Source organism: Amphiprion ocellaris, chromosome 4 (assembly GCF_022539595.1).
Source record: "Amphiprion ocellaris isolate individual 3 ecotype Okinawa chromosome 4, ASM2253959v1, whole genome shotgun sequence".
Taxonomy (NCBI): Eukaryota; Metazoa; Chordata; class Actinopteri; family Pomacentridae; genus Amphiprion; species Amphiprion ocellaris.
The window spans coordinates 39,097,916-39,120,125 of record NC_072769.1 but is presented as its reverse complement, the minus strand read 5'-3'; the positions used below and the strand labels follow the sequence as shown (position 1 = coordinate 39,120,125).

At 43.1% G+C, this 22,210-nt stretch overlaps 1 protein-coding gene across 3 annotated transcripts in view; it reads left to right on the top strand.

Annotated features, from left to right (window-relative positions):
* The window catches only part of mgat3b (beta-1,4-mannosyl-glycoprotein 4-beta-N-acetylglucosaminyltransferase b), an 89,753-nt gene continuing 67,543 nt past the window's right edge, over positions 1-22,210 (top strand). For 2 of the 3 annotated variants that reach the window (XM_035954503.2, XM_023283937.3), the window contains exons 1-2: positions 1-2,141; positions 8,193-8,327. In XM_035954503.2, coding sequence (XP_035810396.1) covers positions 8,224-8,327 — 104 coding nt within the window. In that variant the 5' untranslated portion in view covers positions 1-2,141; positions 8,193-8,223. Of the gene's footprint in view, positions 2,142-8,192; positions 8,328-12,038; positions 12,778-22,210 lie in introns of those variants that run through there. The other variant, XM_023283938.3, reaches the window with a different exon arrangement.

Genomic DNA, 22,210 nt, shown 5'->3' with positions numbered 1-22,210 from the left:
GTCCTCGTGCCCTGGGCCGCCTGGGTCGGTCTTGGCGCGCTGGGGGTGTTGGTAGCTGCTCCCTCTTGTTCTCCGGGTCCGCGTCGTTCACGGTGGCCCCGGTGGCTCTCTGGGTCCGCGTCGTTCACGGTGGCCCCGGTGGCTCTCTGGGTCCGCATGGTTCACGGTGGCCCCGGTGGCTCTCTGGGTCCGCATGGTTCACGGTGGCCCCGGAGGCTCTCTGGGGGCGCTGCCCTGTGGCTCCTACGGCCCGGGGGGAGGGGTGCCCTGTTGGCTTGGCCCTGCCTTGCCGTGATTGCTGTTCTGGACTTCGGGGTCCTTCACACTTGCATGTTTGATCAGGTCTCACCAGCTACTGCTGAGTCCCATTTCAGCAATTGATGGGACCCACCAGAATGTGCTGAGAATCTCTCCAGTCTCTACCCTAAACTCATTCTCTCTTGCACTAGTATCCTCTTCTGGCCTATTCTATTCTATACTATACTATCAAGACATCCACAATTATGGTGCTCAGTACCGTTTGTTTAATTATTTATTTATTGAATCTCTTTTTCTTTTGTGTTGGTTTGGTTTTCTTTTTTCAAAATTTTTTTTTATTGATGGACAGTTAGTAGTTGGGAATAATACACCACCTTACAATCTTTAATTGTAATAGCACCGCCTGTTAATTTCTATCCCTGTTCGTCCTGTTCGTCCTGTCCAGTCTTTGTTTCCCTGCACATCACTGAGGTGTAGCACTGCCCTCCCTGGCTCATAATAGGGAATTCTAATAAAGAATGTCTGCTTAGCTTTCATGGAGGGCCGGTGATGGTCACACACATGCACTAAATATGAAAATATTTGGCTGCAAGACTAAAATATGCATCAATCTCATACATTGTTGACTCCCCTTTTGTGGAGTTAAACAATGAGAACAAATGCAGACAAACAAAAAAACAAAAAAAAACTTTATTGTCCCAAAGGAAATTTGTCACACACAGTAACTGCCGTTAAAATACTTCTCACAGTGCATAAATACAGTTTTTAAACTTCCCAGAGCATCCAGGACCAAAGGTAGAGCACTGGCAGGAGGTGATGTTCTTCCCGGACATAACAGCGGAGCTTCACTTTAAGTGATATTGAAGAGGCGCTGGAGATATGATGTGATTATGAAGGTACCACAGACATTATGAGGAATAGACTCTGAACTATGCTCAATACCTGTGTTTATGTACATTTTAGTTATTTATTGTAATTTATAGTGTTATCCATGTCATGGGATGTTTTGAGCTATGATTCTTTATTCAGTTTTTTTTCTTTTCCCATTTAATTATTGTTTAAAAATGTTTACTTAAATATTTAATTTTTATTTTTATTTGATTATTACGTTTGATACTGCCATATGTTCTTGTTGCGGGACTGTTCAGAATTTGTTTGTATATTGTAATATATGTCCAGTGTATAAATACATAAAAGCAATAAATGCATGTTTAAAAAAAAGGAAACTATTTTCTCTGACTTGCATTTTGCTGTTTGTTTCAAGCAGCCCATCAGATGGCATCGTGGAGCCAGATATCCAGAGCCAGAAGATCTTCAAGTAACAATTAGTGACCTCAAGTTCAGGCTCAGCGACAGGGTGTCTAAATGATCAGCAGTCATTGTGTAACCTGAAGCTTACGGGTTCAGCCGCGATGACACCAAGCATTATTAAACGTTGCACAAGACACTAAATGCATTCTTGAGCACATTCTGTATGTCAAGTCAGCAGATGCAGGTTATTCTAAAAAATGAAAGAGGAAGAGGACAAGCAGTTGCTGCTTAGCCACTTATTAGACTGTGTCCTCTTTTCATTATTATTCTGTGGTGTGGAGTTAAAAAATTACCAGCTAGGCCATGAACCTGCCACTATGTGGGTGTGTTTTGGTTGTAAACACAACCAATGAATTGTAATATCTGCTGCACTTTGTCACCACAGAGGATTTGTGTGTTTGGTCAGCCAACACTCACCTGAGTTTTCTCACCTTTCCTGGCAGAGCTCACCTGGAGGCAGGGCTCAAAGCAGGACACAGCAGGCAGGCCATGGTTCTCCCAGAGCTGGACTGGTGACTGCGGCTCTGTTAACCTATACTGGACTGTAGAGGAAAGGAATGGCACTGTGAGAGGTAAATACATCAGACTTTATCATTTAGATCCACAAACTGAAGTAGCTGTGTGCAGAAGGAAGTGGAATAAGTGTTTGTGTGAAACATACATATACGTGACAGCATGTCTGCCACTACTCTGGTGGAGTCTGAGAAATCCTGTCATCTTTATTCTGTCAGGTGTTTTTAAATTCTTGCCGTGAGTGTAATGAAGTGTGACGCTTCAAAAAAAAGTGTCTGTATAATGCTGCCACCGCCCTGTTGGCCTCCTTTGTGGACTTATTTGCCCATTTCATATGAAAAACAGAGTGAACTGCTGAGTCATGAGACATGAGCACAGGCCAGTAGAAAAGAAAGCAAAGACCTACTTGGTTACTTAATGAATGTGAATGTATTACTTTTGTAATTTTTTAGCTAATTGAACTTAAAATGTCTAATTGAGTTCTTATGAGTTGTGGCATTTTGACTAAAAATGATTAGTTGAATAAATGAGTAACTAAGAATTCACTCAATAATTAGATTGTATTTCTTAAAAGAAAAACTCTCATGTAAGGAGATGTCCAAGGATGCATTCTCGTAGAGTTAAAAACCTCCAGAGACACTTACTGTTTTTGTAGCTTGAGAGAACAGACATAATAACTTACTCTGTTTCTATACTACATGGTAAATTAAAGCTCTGGTTATTTCTTTTTATAATAATCAAACAAGTCTAACCATGACAAAGGTGAGGACTAAATCCAGTCCTTACTCCTGTTTCTTCTATTTATCTCACTGTTACCAGGGGTTTCCTCACAGATTGTCTTTGTATTGACTACTGAGGTTATAAACTCACAATGTTAAAGGAAAAATTTTTCAGTTTAGAAAACATAAAACGATAACAGATCTGTACCCGTTTTCTATGTGACTAGTTGATTCAAGTTCATATCTTATTTAGGTTAATTTTTTTTCCCCCTCAAGTTTAGTTAATATAAGCTAGTTAGCTAGTTTTATACCTTCACAACACATAAAATGATCAACCAAAGTCCACTTGATTCACATTGTTATGGCAGCAGGGGAATGTCTGACATGATTTACAGTGTAGGCATCTCACAGTTTTACAGCCTTTACTGTGAAACCAACTAGGTTTATGTTGTGGATCAAAGTAGATATGACACAGTTTGATGTGAGACTGTGTTGTTTGACCGTCTTGAAATGGAGTCCACAAAGGTTCAGGGAGTAGCTTTGGGACTTTATGCGCAGAACAGCAAACATATTGTGACCACCCACGTCTAATGTGTTGTTGGTCCCTGTGTGTGCTGCCCAAACAGCCCAACCTGCCAAGGTATGGACTCCTCCTAAGGTGCCCTGCGGTATCTGAAGCCAAGATATTAGCAGCAGATTCCTTCAGTATTTTAAGGTTAGAGTTGGACCCACCACAGATCGGGCTATTCCTCCCCTCCAGCATGGTGCCGGCAGGTAGCCACCACTGCTAACCAGAAGCATCCACCAAGCTGAGATGTTCTGACCCGGTCACGTGCCTGAAACAATCTGGCCTTTGTTGAAGTTTCTTGCTTTGTTTTCATCCAACCAGTGATGAACAGAATGTTTATTTACTGTGTAATATAAGATGATGAACGTTATTTATTTCATCGTTGAGTGACTTGTGCTTTTACTCAAACATTGTCTTTTCTCTGTGTAGAGCATAAGAGAACTAGAGCTTGACTTTGTTTGAACTTTGGTTGTGTCAACTTATCTAACATGGCGAGTTCCCATCTCGTGGTGTTAGAGCAGGGATACGGTTACAGTTCTGTAACCGTATCCTTGCACGTTCCAGGTTTTGATTCGGCTCCATTTACTGCTAAAGCAAACTTCATAAGGCTTCTGCTCCTGGTGTTAGGGACAAAAACCCTCTGTGACACTCACAGTGGAGGATGCCGACAGGCTGATATCAATATTTGATAAAAGGCAGAAACAGTGTGAGATGTGGGTCTCCCTCCAACGGTTGCTGATTGCTCAGAGGGAGAACAAACGGAGGCTTTGAGGGTGAACATCTCAGGCTGATGTGAGGGATGTTACACTCTGGGGGGCCCAGCATCCAGCTGTATTTACTGTATGACTAACAAGCTGAGGGGTTGCCAATTTCTCTCACTTACTCATGCAGACTCTCGTTAAAAAATAATGCATCATCGGCCATTGTAAGTCTGAACTGTACCACAGCTACCAAATAATGAGCACCTGGACTTCTTGTTTCCGTGAGCAAACAGCTCCCTCCAGGCCAGAGGCTGAGAAAAAGTGACCCAACCGTAACCTGATACTAACCCCGATCATGTGGCAAATAATCACAGTCGTGTAATTATTTGTTGTAGTGATTACTTTGTGAGATATAAGTTTGACAATCGAGTGCCAGAAAAGTCGGGTCCTTTCAACAATCTCAACAAACTGTGTTTCCAGTGCAGGAACAAAAGAATCGTTAAATGTTCAGAAGGTAGGCGCTATTTGCACAGTGGTTATTCAGCGCGACAGAGCAGCACAAAGGCCACATTGTGAAACAAATGAGTGGTAGCTATTGCAGCTACACCATCAAAACTGCACAAGTCAAACATTACGGTGGAGTAGCATTTATCTCCACAAACTGTCAAAAGCTCGAAACCTTCCCAGACCTGTGCGCTTGAGTGTCTTGAGTTTGAGCCAAAACGGAACATAAAATCATGTGGAAAAAGTAGCAAAAGTAGATCTTATGGAACTTGTTGGGTTTTTGACACATTTGTAGGATAATCTTCACAAACAAATGAAATAAATGTGACTTTTTGTAGTCATTTTTGTAAACTAAATACATAAAAGAACAGATCAGCCAGTTCAATTAGAATCAAGGGTTTCAGATTAGGTGCCAACAATGAAAATCTTGGTAAGGAGTGACTGCTAGAGCCTGTTTTGTTTAACCTTTTGATAACTAAGATCTGCTTGTTTCATTGTTCATGAAGAATGTAGTCTCAGAATGCCAAGATCACCACCAGTCTCAACTGTTTATTGCGAATAAGCGAATGAAAGGTTTCCAACAGACCATGTTGAACACAAGACCTTCTGAACACCAGAATTCTTACATGACGCATGACTCCATGCTCAAAGTAGCATTAAAGTCCAGGCAACGCTGTGCCTACGTACAGTCCCTGGGAGCCTCTGGCCTGGTTGTAGGTGTCATGATTCCCACTCCAGGCCCTGTTCCTCTCCCTCTTTCCCCCTCTTTTTTCCTCCTTTCTTCCTCTTTGTCCTTCTGTATCTATTTTGACCTGTCTGACTCCCTGTATCTGTCACCTCTCCCTCATATCTCCCTCATATCTCTTTCTTTCCCTGTCACTGACCCTCCTGTTCTCCCTGCTTCACCTGCCTGCACTCTACCTGCTGATTACTGCACTGAGTGTCAGCTGCAGTGATCAGCTGAACTCAACTTACCTGTTCTCCACCTCACCTCCAGCTTTGTTTAGCTCTGTGCTTTCATTCACCCCCCGCCGGATCATCAACTCACATGCCTTCATAGACTCTGTTTCCACATGGACTCTGCTTTTCCACTTTTGGATTCTGTTTTCCCCTCCTCTGGATTTCCCTCACTGGGACTCAGTTCTTCTTTCTTGCTAGCCCTGCTTTTGTCTCCAGCCAGTAGCTCCAGTCTCGTCACCGTTCACCCCAGACTTCCTGAGCCTGCTTCCCTGCTCCTTCTGTTGTCAGTTCCCCACATCTTGTAAGTACTCCTCCTTAGCTTAGTTTTGTTAATTCAGTTTAGTTTTGTGATCTTCCGTTTTTGAATTCATAGTGTTTGTTAGTAGTGTTTTGGTTTAGTTTTGTTTCCCCCAGTTCAGTTCTCCATTCATGTATTGTTTTAGTTTTCTGGTTTAAATAAATTCTTTCCTTAATTCCCCTGTCTGCCAGTCTCTCTGTGTCTGTGCCTGGGTTCTCCAGCTCCCCCCGTCACAGTAGGCTCATTTATCCTATTGTGAATCTTAAAAAGCAGTCATGCTGAAATAAGTAGAAACTTCTATTGTAACAGTGAAACTACCAAACAGGGTTTACAGGAACTTGCATTTGTTTCAGAATGTACTGTTTTGTGATAAATTGTAATTAATCAGGTGCTGTGCCTTATGACTATCAAAATAATAAGTCATAGGTGCTCCTTATGGATTATAGTGTGACTTTTGGCACGCTATAATCCAAGTAATATATGACAGCTGGAATTAAGTAAATTTGAAAACTATTTTTTGCCAATAAAGTTCTCGAGTTCCAATATCAAATATATTTTTTATTACTCTGATCATGTTTTTTGTGTAATGAAAGAAGTTTTCAAATGTTGAGTTTTAGCTGAAGTTATGATTCAAATCAGGAAGCATGAAATCAGGAAATGAGATTAGCATTTTTTTTAACCTAATCCCAAAACTCAAGTACAGATATTTAAGCCCTGCATAGTGGTCATAAGACTTTCCCTCTTCAGTTATGAACACACCAGTCTGCTTTTTCTGTGCACTTCCTAAGATCCAATGACTTGTTGTCTCAAACATGAGCATTGGGGTATTAATTACAATGACATCTGAACATAAAACCTTACAATAACTTTTACTTCTCTTAATACGATTTTCACCAAAACTAGGTTGATATACAATTCCATCGTCTCACCTCGTTTCTGTGTCTGGTCTTGTTCTACATATTTCATAGAGTACACATAAAATGATCATTGAGATACTGTATGTCAGAACGCAGCATTGCTTCTGACCTTCTGAACAGTCTGTCCGTTTACCTTCTACCTCAAAATTAATGAAAAAAATCTGCTATTTTAAGGTATAGATGATCCAGGAATCTTTAAGAGCAATAACAGAATCTCTTCAAATTGAAACAGCTTATGTTTGTCACCTCCATCCATCACTGTTTGACTTTTTCATTGTGACTCTCATATGTACTTCTACAAGTGTTTTTGCCATTAGAAGTAGAAAAGGAAATCATGGACTCTCTTGTTTGGCAGCTCCAGACAGCTGGGAAAGTTCTGAAATAAATTAGTTTGTCTATATTACAGCCTTAACCTTAAAATCCTGGACCAAAGTAAAGTCTGTGGAGAACTTGTTCACTCTGTTAAAGGTCTCCTCTGAGTGTGTAGAGACTCTGTTCATCTGCATTAAGTGCAGAAGCCCTCTAATAATATCAGAGGAGCGGCTTTTGGTGCTTGACAGTTTTTGGTGCAGACACATGCTGTTGGGGATGAAGAACTGAAAAGATTCAACACTTTACCCCATTTGTAACATGCACAATCTGCAGTCAAATAGAATGGAAATCAGGTACACTTGGCTTTGTTTGCCAAAATGAGATTGATTACACACTGTAAAAACACATGCACATACCAAGAACTCACAAACTTGAGGCTTAAGGGGTGTGCTTAGTACACACACGCACGCACGCACGCACGCACGCACGCACGCACACACACACACACACACACGCACACACAAACACAAAGCTCATGCATTACAATGTGGGTTCAAACTGTGTAAATGGTTTCAGTTTCAGTGCCAATGTTTGATTCCAAAAAGAAGAGATAGACTGTTTGCAGTTAAACTAACCAGTGTGACAAACAGTAAACAGAAAAATATTGGCTTGCAAATGCATTTTTCGCGTGCAGTTAATGCAATTACTACTCCAGATTGTTTACATTCAATGGTTATCTGTGCTAGATCTGTAGTTACTGCCACATCCTGGAGGACACACAGTATTTATACAGTTATTAGACATGCTGCAGCAATAGTTACACATTACAGATCAATGCATTAATGATCACACCTAAAAAAATTATGTTATTGTGAGCTTTCACCTTTCATTATGTTGCATATGCAGGAATTTCCCCTTTTTTTCCCTTCGACTTGAGCTTCATGTCTTTTTAAATTTGAAAGCAAATGAAGAAATCTTTGTGCTAATTATAATTTTCACCGTGTTTTTTGTTGGTTAACTGGTCAAACCAAGTGCAGATGTTTACTGCAGTCACTCCATATACCCAGATGTCCTTTTTTTGTTGTGAATAAAGTATCTAAGTATTGAATGGATTACTGTGATGTCTTACAGACATTGAGGATGGCCAGGAGTTGAACATCACATGCATCCCACATCTGTCTCCCTAAATACTGTGTTGTCCACATTGTCGCTGCCCATGGTGCTGAATCCTGTTTGTAATACGACGATGACACTTCGGAGATGCAGGTCAGTCTGTTCTCTTTGTGTGTCCGTTTTGTTGTATATGTGGCAATGTGCTTTTTTTGGTCTGCTGCTTTGTTTTTTTTCCAAAGACCTTTTTGGGTTTGATGCTTATCAGACAGGACAGTATAGAGGAAGAGTGGAAACACGAAAGGACAGATAGAGATTTGCCATCCAACAGTGGTCACTGGCTTGGATTCTAGCTAAGGACCAGTATGTAGCTTAACTTCTGGGCCATTTGGTCATTCTCAGCCTTGAGTTTTGATTTGATCTCAGTGCAGCTGATCCGTCAGCAGCAGTCTGGCAATTAATCCTTGTTTAACAGATCTAAATAAGATAATGGATCTTATTGCTAATCCACTTGTTTTGTGGAGGAAAGTTTACCCAGATCTGACAATGAAGAAGTTTACATGAACCATAAATAAACTTGGTTATACACATCCCTGTGAACAGTGACTGTTACTTTATGCAGGTTTAGATTTAGTCTACAGTGGCCAATGTCTGTCTTTGACTCTCTTCACCCAGCAAATGTTTTATTTCTGGATTCTGATCAACAAATGAGGATGAACCCAGTTTGGTCTCTGCCTGGACTCTGTTGTATTTGGCTTCTCTCTAATCATTGGTAATAAAAGACCAGAGAAATCAAACCTCATTTACTACTTCTCATCTTATTTCTTCAATTCAAGATTAAAAATTCAAGATTCAAAACCTTTATTTATCACAAACACAATTATACATAGTATAATGTGCAGCGAAATGCAATGTGCACCTGTTCCAGACCAAAACAATAATAAGAATAAAGAGTAAAAATACATAACACACACACACACACACACACACACACACACACACACACACACACACACACATATATATATATATACATATATATATATATATATATATATATATATATATATATATATATAATCAAAATAAATATCAATAAAAGTGTCACAGTGCAAAATAACGTATATATACAAGGCGAGGTGTAAACATTATGGTGGATAGGACTTGCAGGTTGATTGTCTATTGAGTTACTGCTTCAGGTTCAGCAAGAGGACAGCCTGTGAGAAGAATCCTCTCTGTTTGCCTTCAGGCAGCGCTAACGCCGCCCTGGTGGCAGCAGAGAGAACAGTCTGTGGCTGGGGTGGGTGGCTTTTAACCTGCAGCGTTTGTTGTAAATGTCCGGCAGGTTGGGGAGGGTGGTTCTGGTGGTACGCTCAGCCCAGCAGACCACCCTCCTCAGGGACAAGAAGTCCTGCTGGGTGCTGCTGTCCATCCAGGTGCTGATACTCCCAGACAAATCACTCTCAATGGTGCAGGTATAGAAGTTCCTGAGCACCTTGAGAGGAAGCTTAAAGTCCCTCAGGCATCTGAGGTGATGGAGACACTGTCCAGCTTTCTTCACTAGGGTGTTGATGTGACAGGACCACGTCAGGTCCTGTGTGATGTTAACACCAAGGTTCCTGAAGCTCTCCACTCTCTCCACCTCTGCCCCGCTGATTCTGAGTGGGTGCTATGCTCTCTGCTGCTTCTTGCTCCTTGGTCTTGCTGACGTTTAGGAGGCTGTTGTCTCTGCACCAGTCCTCCAGGTGGACAATCTCCATCAGATAGTCCTCCTCGTTGTTGTTGGAGATCGGACCCACCACTGCTGTGTCGTCAGCAAACTTAAAGATGATGTTAGAGTCTGATGTGGACAAACAGTCATGAGTGTTCCATGAGTCCAGCAGAGGGCTCAGCACTCAGCCCTGGGGAGCACCGATGTTCAGGTGAGGGGGACAGGTGTTTTCCACTCAAACCACCTGTGGTCTGCAAGTCAGAAAGCTGTAGACCCACCTGCACAGGGAGGATGTGAGTCTGAGGTCCTGCAGCTTAGTGACCAGTCTGATGGTGTTGAATGCTGAACTGAAGTCCACCAACAGCATTCACACATAATTCCCCTTCCTAGTGTCCAGGTGGGCCAGGGCTGTGTGTAGCAGGTGGTTGATGGCGATTCAAACGGAACACTGTTTATCAGCAGTTATTTTATTTTACTGACTCCAATAAACCTCTCCGCCGTGCACACAAGGCATAGAAGGATCAGAAAAGGAGATAAGGTTGCCACAGTATCCTGGCTTTTGAAGGGCTACACATAGCATTATACTTACAAATACATATCCTGGATACTGAAAAGCCTTGATCCAACCTGGGAGAGCACTATGCATGCAAATGCACTGTGTGAAAGTAAAATCCACATTTCTGCCATATAAAGGTCGTGGCAATGACCAATCTCTGACTTGTCAATAGCTCATGTTAACATCCTCGCCAAATGGACAGCTGTGAAGAACTGTGAAACAGTCATTCCTGTGACAGCCCTGAAATATCCAACCCGACTCATTATAGCGTCTAAAGAGGCAACATGGACGTCTCATGGCAGTCAAAGCTTTTCTTTAAACACATTTTTAATGGATAGTGTTACATTGGTCCTACGTGGTATTTTTAAATGAACTCCCTCTCCTTCCCTGCTGCTCAAACCCTCATCCATGCATTCATCACATGCTGAATTGATTACTGCAACAGCATTATCTATGGTTCATCTTCAAAAGTCCTCAATAAACTTCAGTATATCCAGAACTCTGCTGCCCACCTCCTCACCCACTCTCACCTCTGTGAACACATCACTGCTGTCCTCCAAAACCTCCACTGGCTCCATGTCCCACAACGCATCCAGTTCAAAGTCCTCCTTCTGACCCACAAAGCCCTCCATAACCAAGCCCCCCCATACCTCAGAGACCTGCTCCACCGCCACACTCCCTCTGATGCAAACCTTCTTCCCCCGCCCCCACTCAGAACCAAGCACCGAACCTGGGGCCTTCTCCATATCTGCCCCCACACTCTGGAACTCCCTACCCCAACACATCCGTGCCTGACCACTTTCAAATCACACATCAAGACCCGCCTGCTCGGAACTGCTTTTAATATGTAAGACTAATTTATTTTTATGATGTCTTTTATGATGTTCCTCTGTTTTAGGGTTTGCTGATTTTATAAAGTGCCTATGTAAAGTGTCTTATTATAAAGCACAAGTGATCATGGTTATCTGACATCCATCCTATTAAGATATGAACACAGTGCAATTAAATAGTTTCATTTCCAACTATTCAATTTTAGTTACATTAGGCAATTGAGATATAACCTAATTAGCCAAGCTAATTAAACTAATCCAACCAGCTTCTGGCTCCATCATACTGAGGAGAGGTGTGAAACTGGAGGTAATATTCTCATGCACATCCTCCAGCGCTTTAAACTCCAGCTCCTCTGGCGCCCCCTTCAGGCCGAAGCTCACATCCTCTGACCGCTGCTGGTGAACGTCTACGATCAGCACCGTTGTCTCTTCATGCTGTGTCCATGCTGCATTTAGTCTGGTGTGCAGTGAGCATTACAGCCTCACGGGGTCTGTGGTTTGGACGCAGACTTTCAGACTTGTTTTACGCACAAAACTGTGTGGAGTTGGATCACTGTATTCAGCCTGTAGAGACTCCTCAGAGCATTACAGGAGAATCAGCTGGAATTATTGCTGTCCTTTGTGAAAGTCCAAAAGCGTCCTCACACACATTTTATCTTTTTTTATCTCCTCATGATTGGCGCCCCCTCGTCCCGCTGATAAGCAGCATAACGGGGAGGAGCTCTCTTCTCGCGGGGCTCCTCCTTCCGACCCCTCCGTTTTTCTTTCACTTGCCCCCACACACACTGATCTCCACCTCCTTCTCACAGCCTGCCTGATCCAGAGGGAAGATGAAAAAGACGTAAAAGAGAGGAGTGCAGGGGGGGCTTCTTGTTTTCTTATGCGCGGAAAAAGGCGTCACAGCGGGCGCAGCGCGAAGGACGGAAGGGAGGGAGACGCATCACGGAGAGAGAGAGAGAGATAGAAAAGACGGAGGGAGGAGGCGACAGAGGCTCGTAAACACGACAGAAAACGGCGAATAGGACGGCAGACAGCGGCGATCACCCCCCACCGCCACCCCCGTGTCCCTTCTCCATCTCTCCATCTCCATCCCATTTTTTTCGCACCGTTTGACTCATTTTTAGCGCATCCAAGTCGCTCGGTGTTTTTCTCGTCCCTGTTTATTTAAATCCTGCCCGTTGCTCGGTGTTTCGTAGAATATAAACATCAGAGGCAAGAGAGGAGGCTGAGCCATCACCACGACCGACAGGATCCCCCTGTAGGTCCTGGCCGGGACGGTTATCGGCGGATCAAACCGGAGAGGTGGGAAAAAACACAGCGAGATGACTGTCGAGTAACCGTACCGAAGCTGAGAGAGAGAGAGAGAGACCCCGGCCCCGGTTATCACCGAGTCTCCAGCATCACCAATGCGATGGCTTAGCAGCTTCTGCAGCAAAAGACTAGACTCAGATCAGCAGGGCTCTCATCCACCATGAACCTCTGAAAGACATCCGACACAGGCACAGATGGGTAAGAGGAGACGATGCTCTGCTTTTGTGCGTTTTTTCTTTTTTTCTTTCTTAATTCCGGATGTATGGAGGCTGGGCGGGAGGGGGTGTGGAGGGGGAGCAGGACGGCTGGTGACGTGAAGACCTCCTGCCAGAACACTTCTAATATCAGGCTGCAATGTAAGGGGGTGTATGTGCGTGATGTTCATGAAGTTGTTTCTCATCATTTAATAGGAAGGTGGCTTGGAGTGAGCAGATGGGCTTTCCCTACTGCTGGGTGTAGTGTGCTTTAAAGAGGAGGCTGATGCCATCTTATATTACTCTGATCTCTTAAGTTTATGTGAGACGTGGTTGTAATAAGAGTCCTCCAGGACCATGCATTTATGGATGGATAGATAGCTGAGTGGGTCTGCTGGGAACAGAACCTCAAGGGTCAGAGGGTTGACTCGGGCACTTCTATGTGCAAAATGTCACAGCAAGAGACTAAACATGAAGACAAGCAAAACCACTACAAAGAGCAACACAACCACAAAGAGAGAAAAAAACGGCCACAAAATGAGCACAAAGAGAAACAAAGCGACACAGGCCACGCTTCAGAAAGATTCACTGACACTTCTGAGTGGCTCAGAGGACTGATGTTGCACTAATGCTGCCAGGATTTGGGGTTTGATCCCCAGTGTGGCCGCCCATAATTATACCCCCCTTTAATTGCCCACTAATTTAGCTGTTCTCTTCAGGCTTCATCTTCACTCTCACACGTCTCATTTTCCACCCAAAAAAACAACAACGACAAAAAACCCCACCTGAGCTGGTGACCGTGTCCAGGCTTGTCTTTGCTCCATCTTGCAGCGTGGAGAAAAGCCATGCCACATGTCACCTCACCACATCTACACCAACCTGCCCGGTCCGTTGTCTTCTGTATGCACAGACTGCAAGCTTCATCTAGTCAAACTGAAACCAAAACCCTGCCACCACTGCCCGCTGAATCCATTTCTAATTTCCCACGAGAGCGAGCTCCTGCTCCCCGGCCGGTGCTTAGGGGTCAGGTATTGATCCGTGGCTCCAGAGGGGTGCAAGTGTATGAGGGGTTGAGTAAGCCGATCCCAGATAGGCAGTTAGGTGCAATTCTTGTGCAAATGAATGAGGGGGAGGTGGAGGCCTGTAGGCTGAAGAGAAGCAGATGAAGGTTTTGACTGCCGAGCAACACGCTGGAAGAATCTGGATTGTAAACATGAACTGCTTCCTTTTTCCCCTGACATGTTGCCCTTCAGCTTGGCAATTAATCAGCAATAATTCCATTAGAGCTGCTCGGTGGTGCGACAGTAGCAGACTGTAATACCTGGCAGCTCCCAGGTGAGAACGTGGGAAGCAGGGCATCGCTGATGAGCATGCTCAGTCCCTTCCCTTAGGATGAATGCAGGCTTTTAAGGATTCATGTTGGGTAGAGGTAATCATATGAGAATCTCAGGTTGCTCCAAAAGGGGGGGTCAGTTTGTGTGTGCTGTGTATGGATGACATTTGAGAAATGCCACTCTTCACCCAGTTCAACCCACAAGCGTACACATGAAATGGCAGCTTAATTTTTTTGAGTTGTTAGGACAGCAAATTGGTCCCAGTTCAGCACATGCCATGCAGCAAAGACAGCAGAGAGGGAAGGAGTTTGAGCCAGAGGAAAGCAGGAAGCACTTCAATGCACTCACAGCAGCATAAACTGAAACCGAGAGATGCTACTGCTGCCATTACTTACTGTAGTTATCTGTGGTTATCTCGCTGTGGCTTCAGATGGTCGAGGATGCCCTAAAAAACATGCCAGAGCTGCACGTTTCAAACAACAGCATCAACAAAGACCACATCTCATGGGGATGCTGGCCTTTTCACTTCACAGTGATGCTGATGCTGAGAGACAGGGCAGCGGGCTGGGGTGAGAGTCTGAGCGTGTGACGGGGAGGTGTGTGTGTGTGCTGTGGAAAAAAGGAGGATGAGAAAGAGAGATAGAAGATGTTTCAGGGGGCTTCTTTGGGGTTTTAGATACCACTGCTTGGATCTGAGGTGTAACCACTGTGGTCAGACTGGGGAGATAAAATGAGTGACATTTGGAGATGGTGAGTGGATGGATGCTTAGGATGACTGGAGAATAAAACAGAGACCAGTGGGATTGAGTGGACTGGATGGATGTTATCCAGTCATCTGCTTTCAAAATAAACTGTGTGGACTTGGGAGATCCACCTGAGCCCCACAGCTGAACCTCACTTCCTTTGCCAGATTTGATTAAGAACACACCCATGTGATTTCTCCCTGTCTCACACACTCAATTTCACTCTCAGTTTGCGTTATTGGCATGACATGCGGATACATTTGTGTTGCTGCAGCATATAGAGAAGAAAATAGTGGATAAAGGACACCTATACAAGATGTTGGTGTGAAAGAAAAGCACTATGAACACTGACCATTATAGAAAATCCTATGAAATTACATCTATATATTAGAAGCTGTTTATTGCATCTTGTCTTGATCTTCACAGCAACAAACCAATACTTCACATGTCCAACTTGATTTTTGTTGTTAGACTCAATCCTTCTCGGCATGAAGGATGTCAAATTTCCAGAGAGATTCCTTAGAAACATGCGTTTAGCTGCTTTTTGCTTAACAGGTTGTGTTGCTCTGCCTTTGTCTTTGAAATACAAACCAGAGGTTCTGTTGAGTTCAAGTCAGGTGACAAATTTGGCTTTTACTTCGTTCTTCTTCAGAAACTCTTGTGAGATTCTGGCAGTGAGCTTTGGATCATTATCCGGCAGGAATTTTCCTTTTCTGCCAAGCTTCTGCAGACTGGAAGTCATCTTGTCGGCAGATATACTGATATATTCACAGACGTTCATGGCGCCATCGATACATGTCATCCACCGAACACCTTGTGCGCTAAATCAGCCCCATATCATCCCATTCACAGCTCTGTACTTCACTGTCAGGATTATGCATTCACTGTGGTGGAACTGGCCAGGTTGAACCAATCTGAGCCAAATCTGTGCCGAAAAGCAAGCACGTTTTTTTTTTCTTCATAAACTCAGTCCACAGCAGTTCATGACATGCGGTGGGCTTTACACTGTCTGGGATGTCATGTCAACTCTCATTTCCACTGACAACTCATGGACCAAGTCTGAAGCTCTTACCTGTTTTTAAAAGCAGGACTGTTCAGGTAACACGTTGTCTGCTGTGATTAGTGATACTATGCCCCCTGATTGTAGCTGGAACTGTGTTGTGACAGATTTTTTTGTTGTTTTCTTCCTGTATGCTCTTCCATCTTTGTGAAAGTTCACTTTCAGATCTGCTCTACCAGTTAATTTCCACATGGATTCATGATGCAGATATTCAATAAAACAAAGCCCATCGATCCAACACTGAGAATGGTGTTGGAGTTTACAGCTCACTTCTGGTCAACACTTTACTGTTTGTGTTTACATACGTGGCAGTCTAATTCATCTAACTCTTGACAAGAAAGCAAATAAGTTCTCAAAAAGGCAAACTGTATCTTTAAGGCAGTTAAATGCAGCCTGACAGATTATTTGTCCTTTGTCTGTCTTTCCTTGTGGCAGCAGATAACAAACTTAGCTGCTTGCCCTGCAGTGTTTTTGTCTTTCCCCACTAAGAGAGAAAAAAGCTATTCATCATCAGACAGGGTCATAATGTCTGGAATACTGATGCTTTTCAGGAACTTGATCGTATTTACTTCTGATATGTTGGTGCTTTGGGTTAGTGCTGAGGACATTTTTATGTGTATGTAGCTGGTGGTTGCAGTTTCTCTCTCTTTAATGATACGAATTGATGTGAAATGAATAATTTGTACATTAGTTAATATATTTCTCCACATGAATCAAGTGGTGAAATGCAGCTTTACACCTAAATAGTTTCATCAATTTGCAGCCTTTCCCCTTCATCCACTCTGTCTTCTTTTCCTCCTCTCACACAGTTCTTTCATTATATTTGCTCTCCTTTCACTGCCCGCGACTCAAGTTGCAAGGCCGAAACAAATGGCTTTGCTGGCATGCAGAGAGGCTGTTAATATTGCCAGAGGTGATCTGGGTACGCAGAGATCAGCCGCTTCATCCGCTTCCAAAGCATCCTGTTTTGCAGCCTTTCCCTCTGAAAAAAAGGGACATATTTTTTCTAGGAAATCAGACGTTCGCTGTGAGTCACCCAACAGTCAAACGTCTGGTAATCACACCATACTGATTTCAAAACTCAAAGGCTGCAGTCGGATCAAGAACTGAAGGAGATTATTCCCTCAAGTCTTTTTCCAACGTATTGCGTTCTGTGAAAGAGTGAGTCTGCAGGAAATGACCACAAACCGGGCTTGTTGTTATAAGCAGATGGAGGCCGACATCTGATACCCTGCAGTGTGTGAACACCGCTGAAGGACAGCAAAGGGCAGTGAAGACACTTTTGCGTAGTCTTAAGAAAAGTTCTGTATCAAACTAGAGAAGCTGCCTGAGACACAGTTGCTTCTGCTCACTGACCTTGGCTTGCTGGTAATGGAACAGAGTGGTTCAAATCCACAAAAACACAGCAAAGTAAACTTCTCGGCCATGAATAGGCCATAAAAGACACAATTAAAGTGTGTTTTATAACCTTAATTGAAATATTTTTGCTCGGGGTTACATTGAACATTACACTTAAAGAATACGAAACGAGGGCTTTTAACTATCCTCATCACTAAGATGTTCTTATTCTCACCTCGTTTGGATGTTTGACCTTCAGCCTGCAGTGTGAAAAATGTGTTTTCAAATTCATCTGCTACAAGAAGGAACTTTCTTCATGCTCACACGTGTACATATGAGTAGGATTTCATGGCATCACGACGACGCTGGAAGCCAGTCTTGGTTCGCTATGTGAGTTATACAAGTATGATGTGGAAACTTGAAACAGCCAGACAAGCAGGAGACATATTGTTCCCAGCAGTTACACTTCAGAAATGAATGTACTGCATGTCCTTTTAAGAATTCGACCTATCAGACAAAGTATTTTCATATGTCTGGAAGGGATCTTTAGGAAATTGGTGCATGGGAAATGAGATTTTATAATTCTGTATCAAATTCAGAATTAAATGTGGGAACTGTTGCGAAGGAGTGGTTGTTTTCTGTGACTGTGGGTTCATTTCTGCTCTATAATTTCTGAAGCTGTAAGACGCTGACAGAAAGTGAAACTAGTTTGCTTTCAGGATGCAAATTTTGCACATAACTTATTTTCTACAGACTCCCAAAGTTGAAAGATTGTGGCCTGGAGCAGCAGCTGTAGATGAACCGAAATGAATACTGGTTACATTTACCTTTTTTTTTAAGTGGAAGCTGCCAAGCAGGTTCCAAATAAAGTAGCAGCAGAATAATCTTTAAGTGAATGTAAAAGATGGCTGTCTCCTGGTTACAGTAATTCTAGATCACACGGTGTCTCCATACTGAAAAGTGCTGGTGGTGAAATTGGAGCAAAGGTTGATGAAAGCTGGATTGTGCAGGAGGACATATTGGTCCCAGCAGTTAGTGTTTCTTCCTGCCCGGGGTGGGCTTCGGTATAAATATGCTCTTTATTCCATCAATGGTCAGTGGGACAAAGGGGTGTTTTCAGTGCTGCACAGAGGCCAAAACCCTGGTGAGCACTAAAGCAATGACAAGACCCAGGTCAGCAGAGGGTGGAAGGAGAGAATAAAGAAACATGCCTCAACATGAGACAAAGTGGAAGCCTAATCTGTTTGGTAACATTTCTCCTTGTTCTTGTGCGCCTCGTTGCTTGTTGTTTTTCCATTGACCTGAATCATACAGTACAACCAATTTCCATGTGCATCATTACCGCTGTGTGTGTGTGTGTGTGTGTGTGTGTGTGTGTGTGTGTGTGTGTGTGTGTGTGTGTGTGTGTGTGTGTGTGTGTGTGTGTGTGTGTGTGTGTGTGTGTGTGTGTGTGTGTGTGTGTGTGTGTGTGTGTGTGTGTGTGTTTGTGTGTGTGTGTGTGTAATCCATGCTGTGCAGGCGGGGTCGTCCCAGGCTTCAGGATGTCCAGAGAGCGCTTTACTAACCCCAGCAACAGGTTACATACGGCCAAGTACAGCCTGCTGCTGCTGCTGCTGCTGCTGCTGCTGCTGCTGCTGCTGCTGCTGCTGCTGCTGCTGCTGCTGCTGCTGCTGCTGCTGCTGCTGCTACTGCTGCTGAGGGAATTAAGATGTGCTCCACCTCTGATCTGGCATCTGTGGAGCCTCATACACACTCATGGACATGCACACCGCTAGTGTTCTCACCCTATTCCTGGAAAGACAGAGACAGGCACACACATACATCTCTTTCCTTTTTTGACATCTCTGTAAAGCAGGGTGCATATAATTTCACTTGACTTATCAGGCTTCCAGTGAAGTTCTCCGTTTCTTTTTCTCTGCCTACACATACCTGCATTGCGATCCCCCCTCTGCCCACACAAACTGCAAATCCTGTGTTGTGTTTAAAGACAGCACAGGGGAGGGAGCTGGAATGGGGGTTTGAGCCGGTGTGTATTTCCTCCCATGCCTTGGGGTTGAGTGTGCCGATCCCTCATTAGTTGTTCGGAGAATGTTTGATGGCTGCATGCATGAACACCTCAGAGTTTTCTCGTCACTAACCTGCTGTCGCCCGACAAGCTGCAGAGATAAAAATATCATTCTGGAGCTCAGCACATGAAAGGTAGCACTGTGGTGTTCTACTTTGACTCTGAAAGCTCACATCTTACTGCAGACTGTGAAGCTGGTAGTGTATGTGGGGCACATGAGCGTAAAGCATTTTCTGTCTGAGCAAGGCATTTTTTTTGGGCCTTTATTGTATAGGACAGAGGAGAGAGACAGGAAACGTGGGTAGAAGAGTGGAGGAATGACATGCAGTAAATGGCCATGAGCTGGATTCGAACCCATGACCGCTGCATCGGGGACTATAGCTATAGCTATAGCTCCTGTTTATGGGTTGCCAGCTCAGCCAGCTGAGCTATCTGGGCACCTGTGAGCAAGGCATTTAATGCAAAGATAACAAAACAGATGTCAGAAATGTTTCTTGACGGCCACGGACCTCCAGTCATTGGACCGTAATTTTAGAAACCAAACTCTAAAGATGAAAATTTGAGTCATCAGCTTAACTTTTGAGTGACTGCAGGCTGAGCTGATAAAAGAGATTTTGATGCAAAATGACACAGTGAGACTCTGCAGCTGTGTTCAGGCCGGGCAGCGTCTTGATATTTATAGGCTGTCATCTATTGTTGTACTGATGACTTAAGATTGTTTTTCAATCATGTCTAAAATAATAATGATGACGATAATAATAATAATAATAATAATAATAATAATAATAATAATAATAATAATAATAATAATAATAATAATAATAATAAATACTATCTGCACCTATTTATATCATAGTAAATTAAAGCACATCCTCATTTGCACATTTCTATACCACTCTGTATATTCTTGTATATATTGTTAATTTTTTCTTTTCTATTTTATTTTATTTTATGTTACCTTCACTTTATACCTGACCTAATATTCTGTGTCGTCTTGTTGTTGTCTACCCCCTTGTTGTTAAATACCCAGCTGCGAGAACAACAGAAATTCCCTCTGGGGATTAATAAAGTCTGTCTAAGTCTAAGTCTATTACAAAGCCAGATTCACCAAAATAATTTGTGGGGATGATGATTATGTGTGGAACAAACTGTTACTGGGAACATTTTGTATTATATTTGCAAACTAGTAAATATAATATAGTTGGACAAGTGAAGAGTTTGTATATGTATTTCAAATATAGTGCTGCAAAACCAACTTTATTCAGGTGCATTTATTTGCTTTTTACATTGGTTTGAACCACATCTCATCGCCATCTTTGCACCAAGATTAGGATAGATTTTGAAAGCATACAAATGAAAAAACACCCCACCCGTTCCCTCTAGGGCTCCCACCACAGTCACTCCTCCAAAATACATGAGCACAGCACTGCCTGAGTAATACTGGAAGACTGATCCATGGGTGTTTGTGGGAAGTGGATGTCTCATTCACCAGAACACACAACCGTCACCGCAGCAAACCAAACGAACGAGATAATTACCTGTCCAACAGAAACAGATGCAACCATAGCTTCTCTTTACAGGCTGTTTGACTCCCGTAGTTGACACCAGCGTGACTTGGTTGTGGACTTTTCTACCATGTGTTCCTGTCTTGGTTTGTGTAGCACTGTGAGATGCTGCAGGTTTAGGTAGAACTGAAGCATGCGGCTGCTCTTTGGCTGCCATGCTTGTGCTATCTGATCACTAGCTCCAACTATGTGTCTTGCAAACCTTGTGGAAGAGTTCGGAGGTGCACAAGCTGAGTGCATGCTCTCAAACTGAATGCAACGATTGGATGGGATTTTTATAAGACCGTGATTACCACAGATGGCAATTTTTTTTCTTCAGAGCACTTGATTTATTGATTGCTATTTGAATTTATAGAGACTTTAAACAAACATAACAAAAACAGTCCTGGAATATTTTACATACCCAAGCTGTAAATACTTTAAGAACCACATCTTAAGGGATATTTTTCCTTATAATAAGTTGTTTAACTACTTACCCAGTACAGCCTTAATTTGCACGTTAGTCAGCGCTAATGAAGTGTTTAGTTGAATATTAAATTTGGTGCAGTTGTGACTTTTGTGGGGTTTCTGATTGTGTTGACTCACATTTTTGCATAATCAATGTTTTGCTTAGAATTTGTATTTTTCTTGCCCAGTCAAATATATTTATCACATTAAACACAGAGTTGGCCCACAGGGTTTTACAGTCTGTGCAGCATATGACGCGATTAATTCTTACACCCCAGTTATAATAATTATGAAGCTTTCATGAATAAGAATTGATTTATTTGTTGGATTTGTGTGCCAGGAGTTGTTTACTGTACTCACTGAGGACCAGCTCGACCGTTGTCACAATGCGTTACACTTCACTCTTTATTTGCTTTGGGTTTTATGATGACATCGAGCATGTTGTGTCTCAACTGTGACCTCTCATAAGAGCCATCTGCCCCCTATAAAGATTGCTATCAGAGCTGTTTCTGATGCAAACAGTTTAACAAAGGGCTCATAAACATCCTACAGGTGTGTCCATAGTCTTGTGCTGACTCTGCTCTCTGCTGACCAACATAAAATGCTGAATTTTGGTCTTCATAAGTATGCTAAACAACCTACCTCATATGGCACTTTTCTACCAGCTCCTACTCTACTTGGTTTGTGAGGTTTTCCATTAAGGCGTAGCACCTGGTACCAGGTAGTATTTTAGTACCGACTCGGCCATGGTTCCCAGCCAGCTGAGCCGAGCCGATAATGTGATGTCTACAGAGTGCAGGCCACTGATTGGACAGAGAGTGACGACACACAAGGGACTCCTTCACGAAAACCAAACCCGCCATTTTTTTAGAAAAACTGGCAACA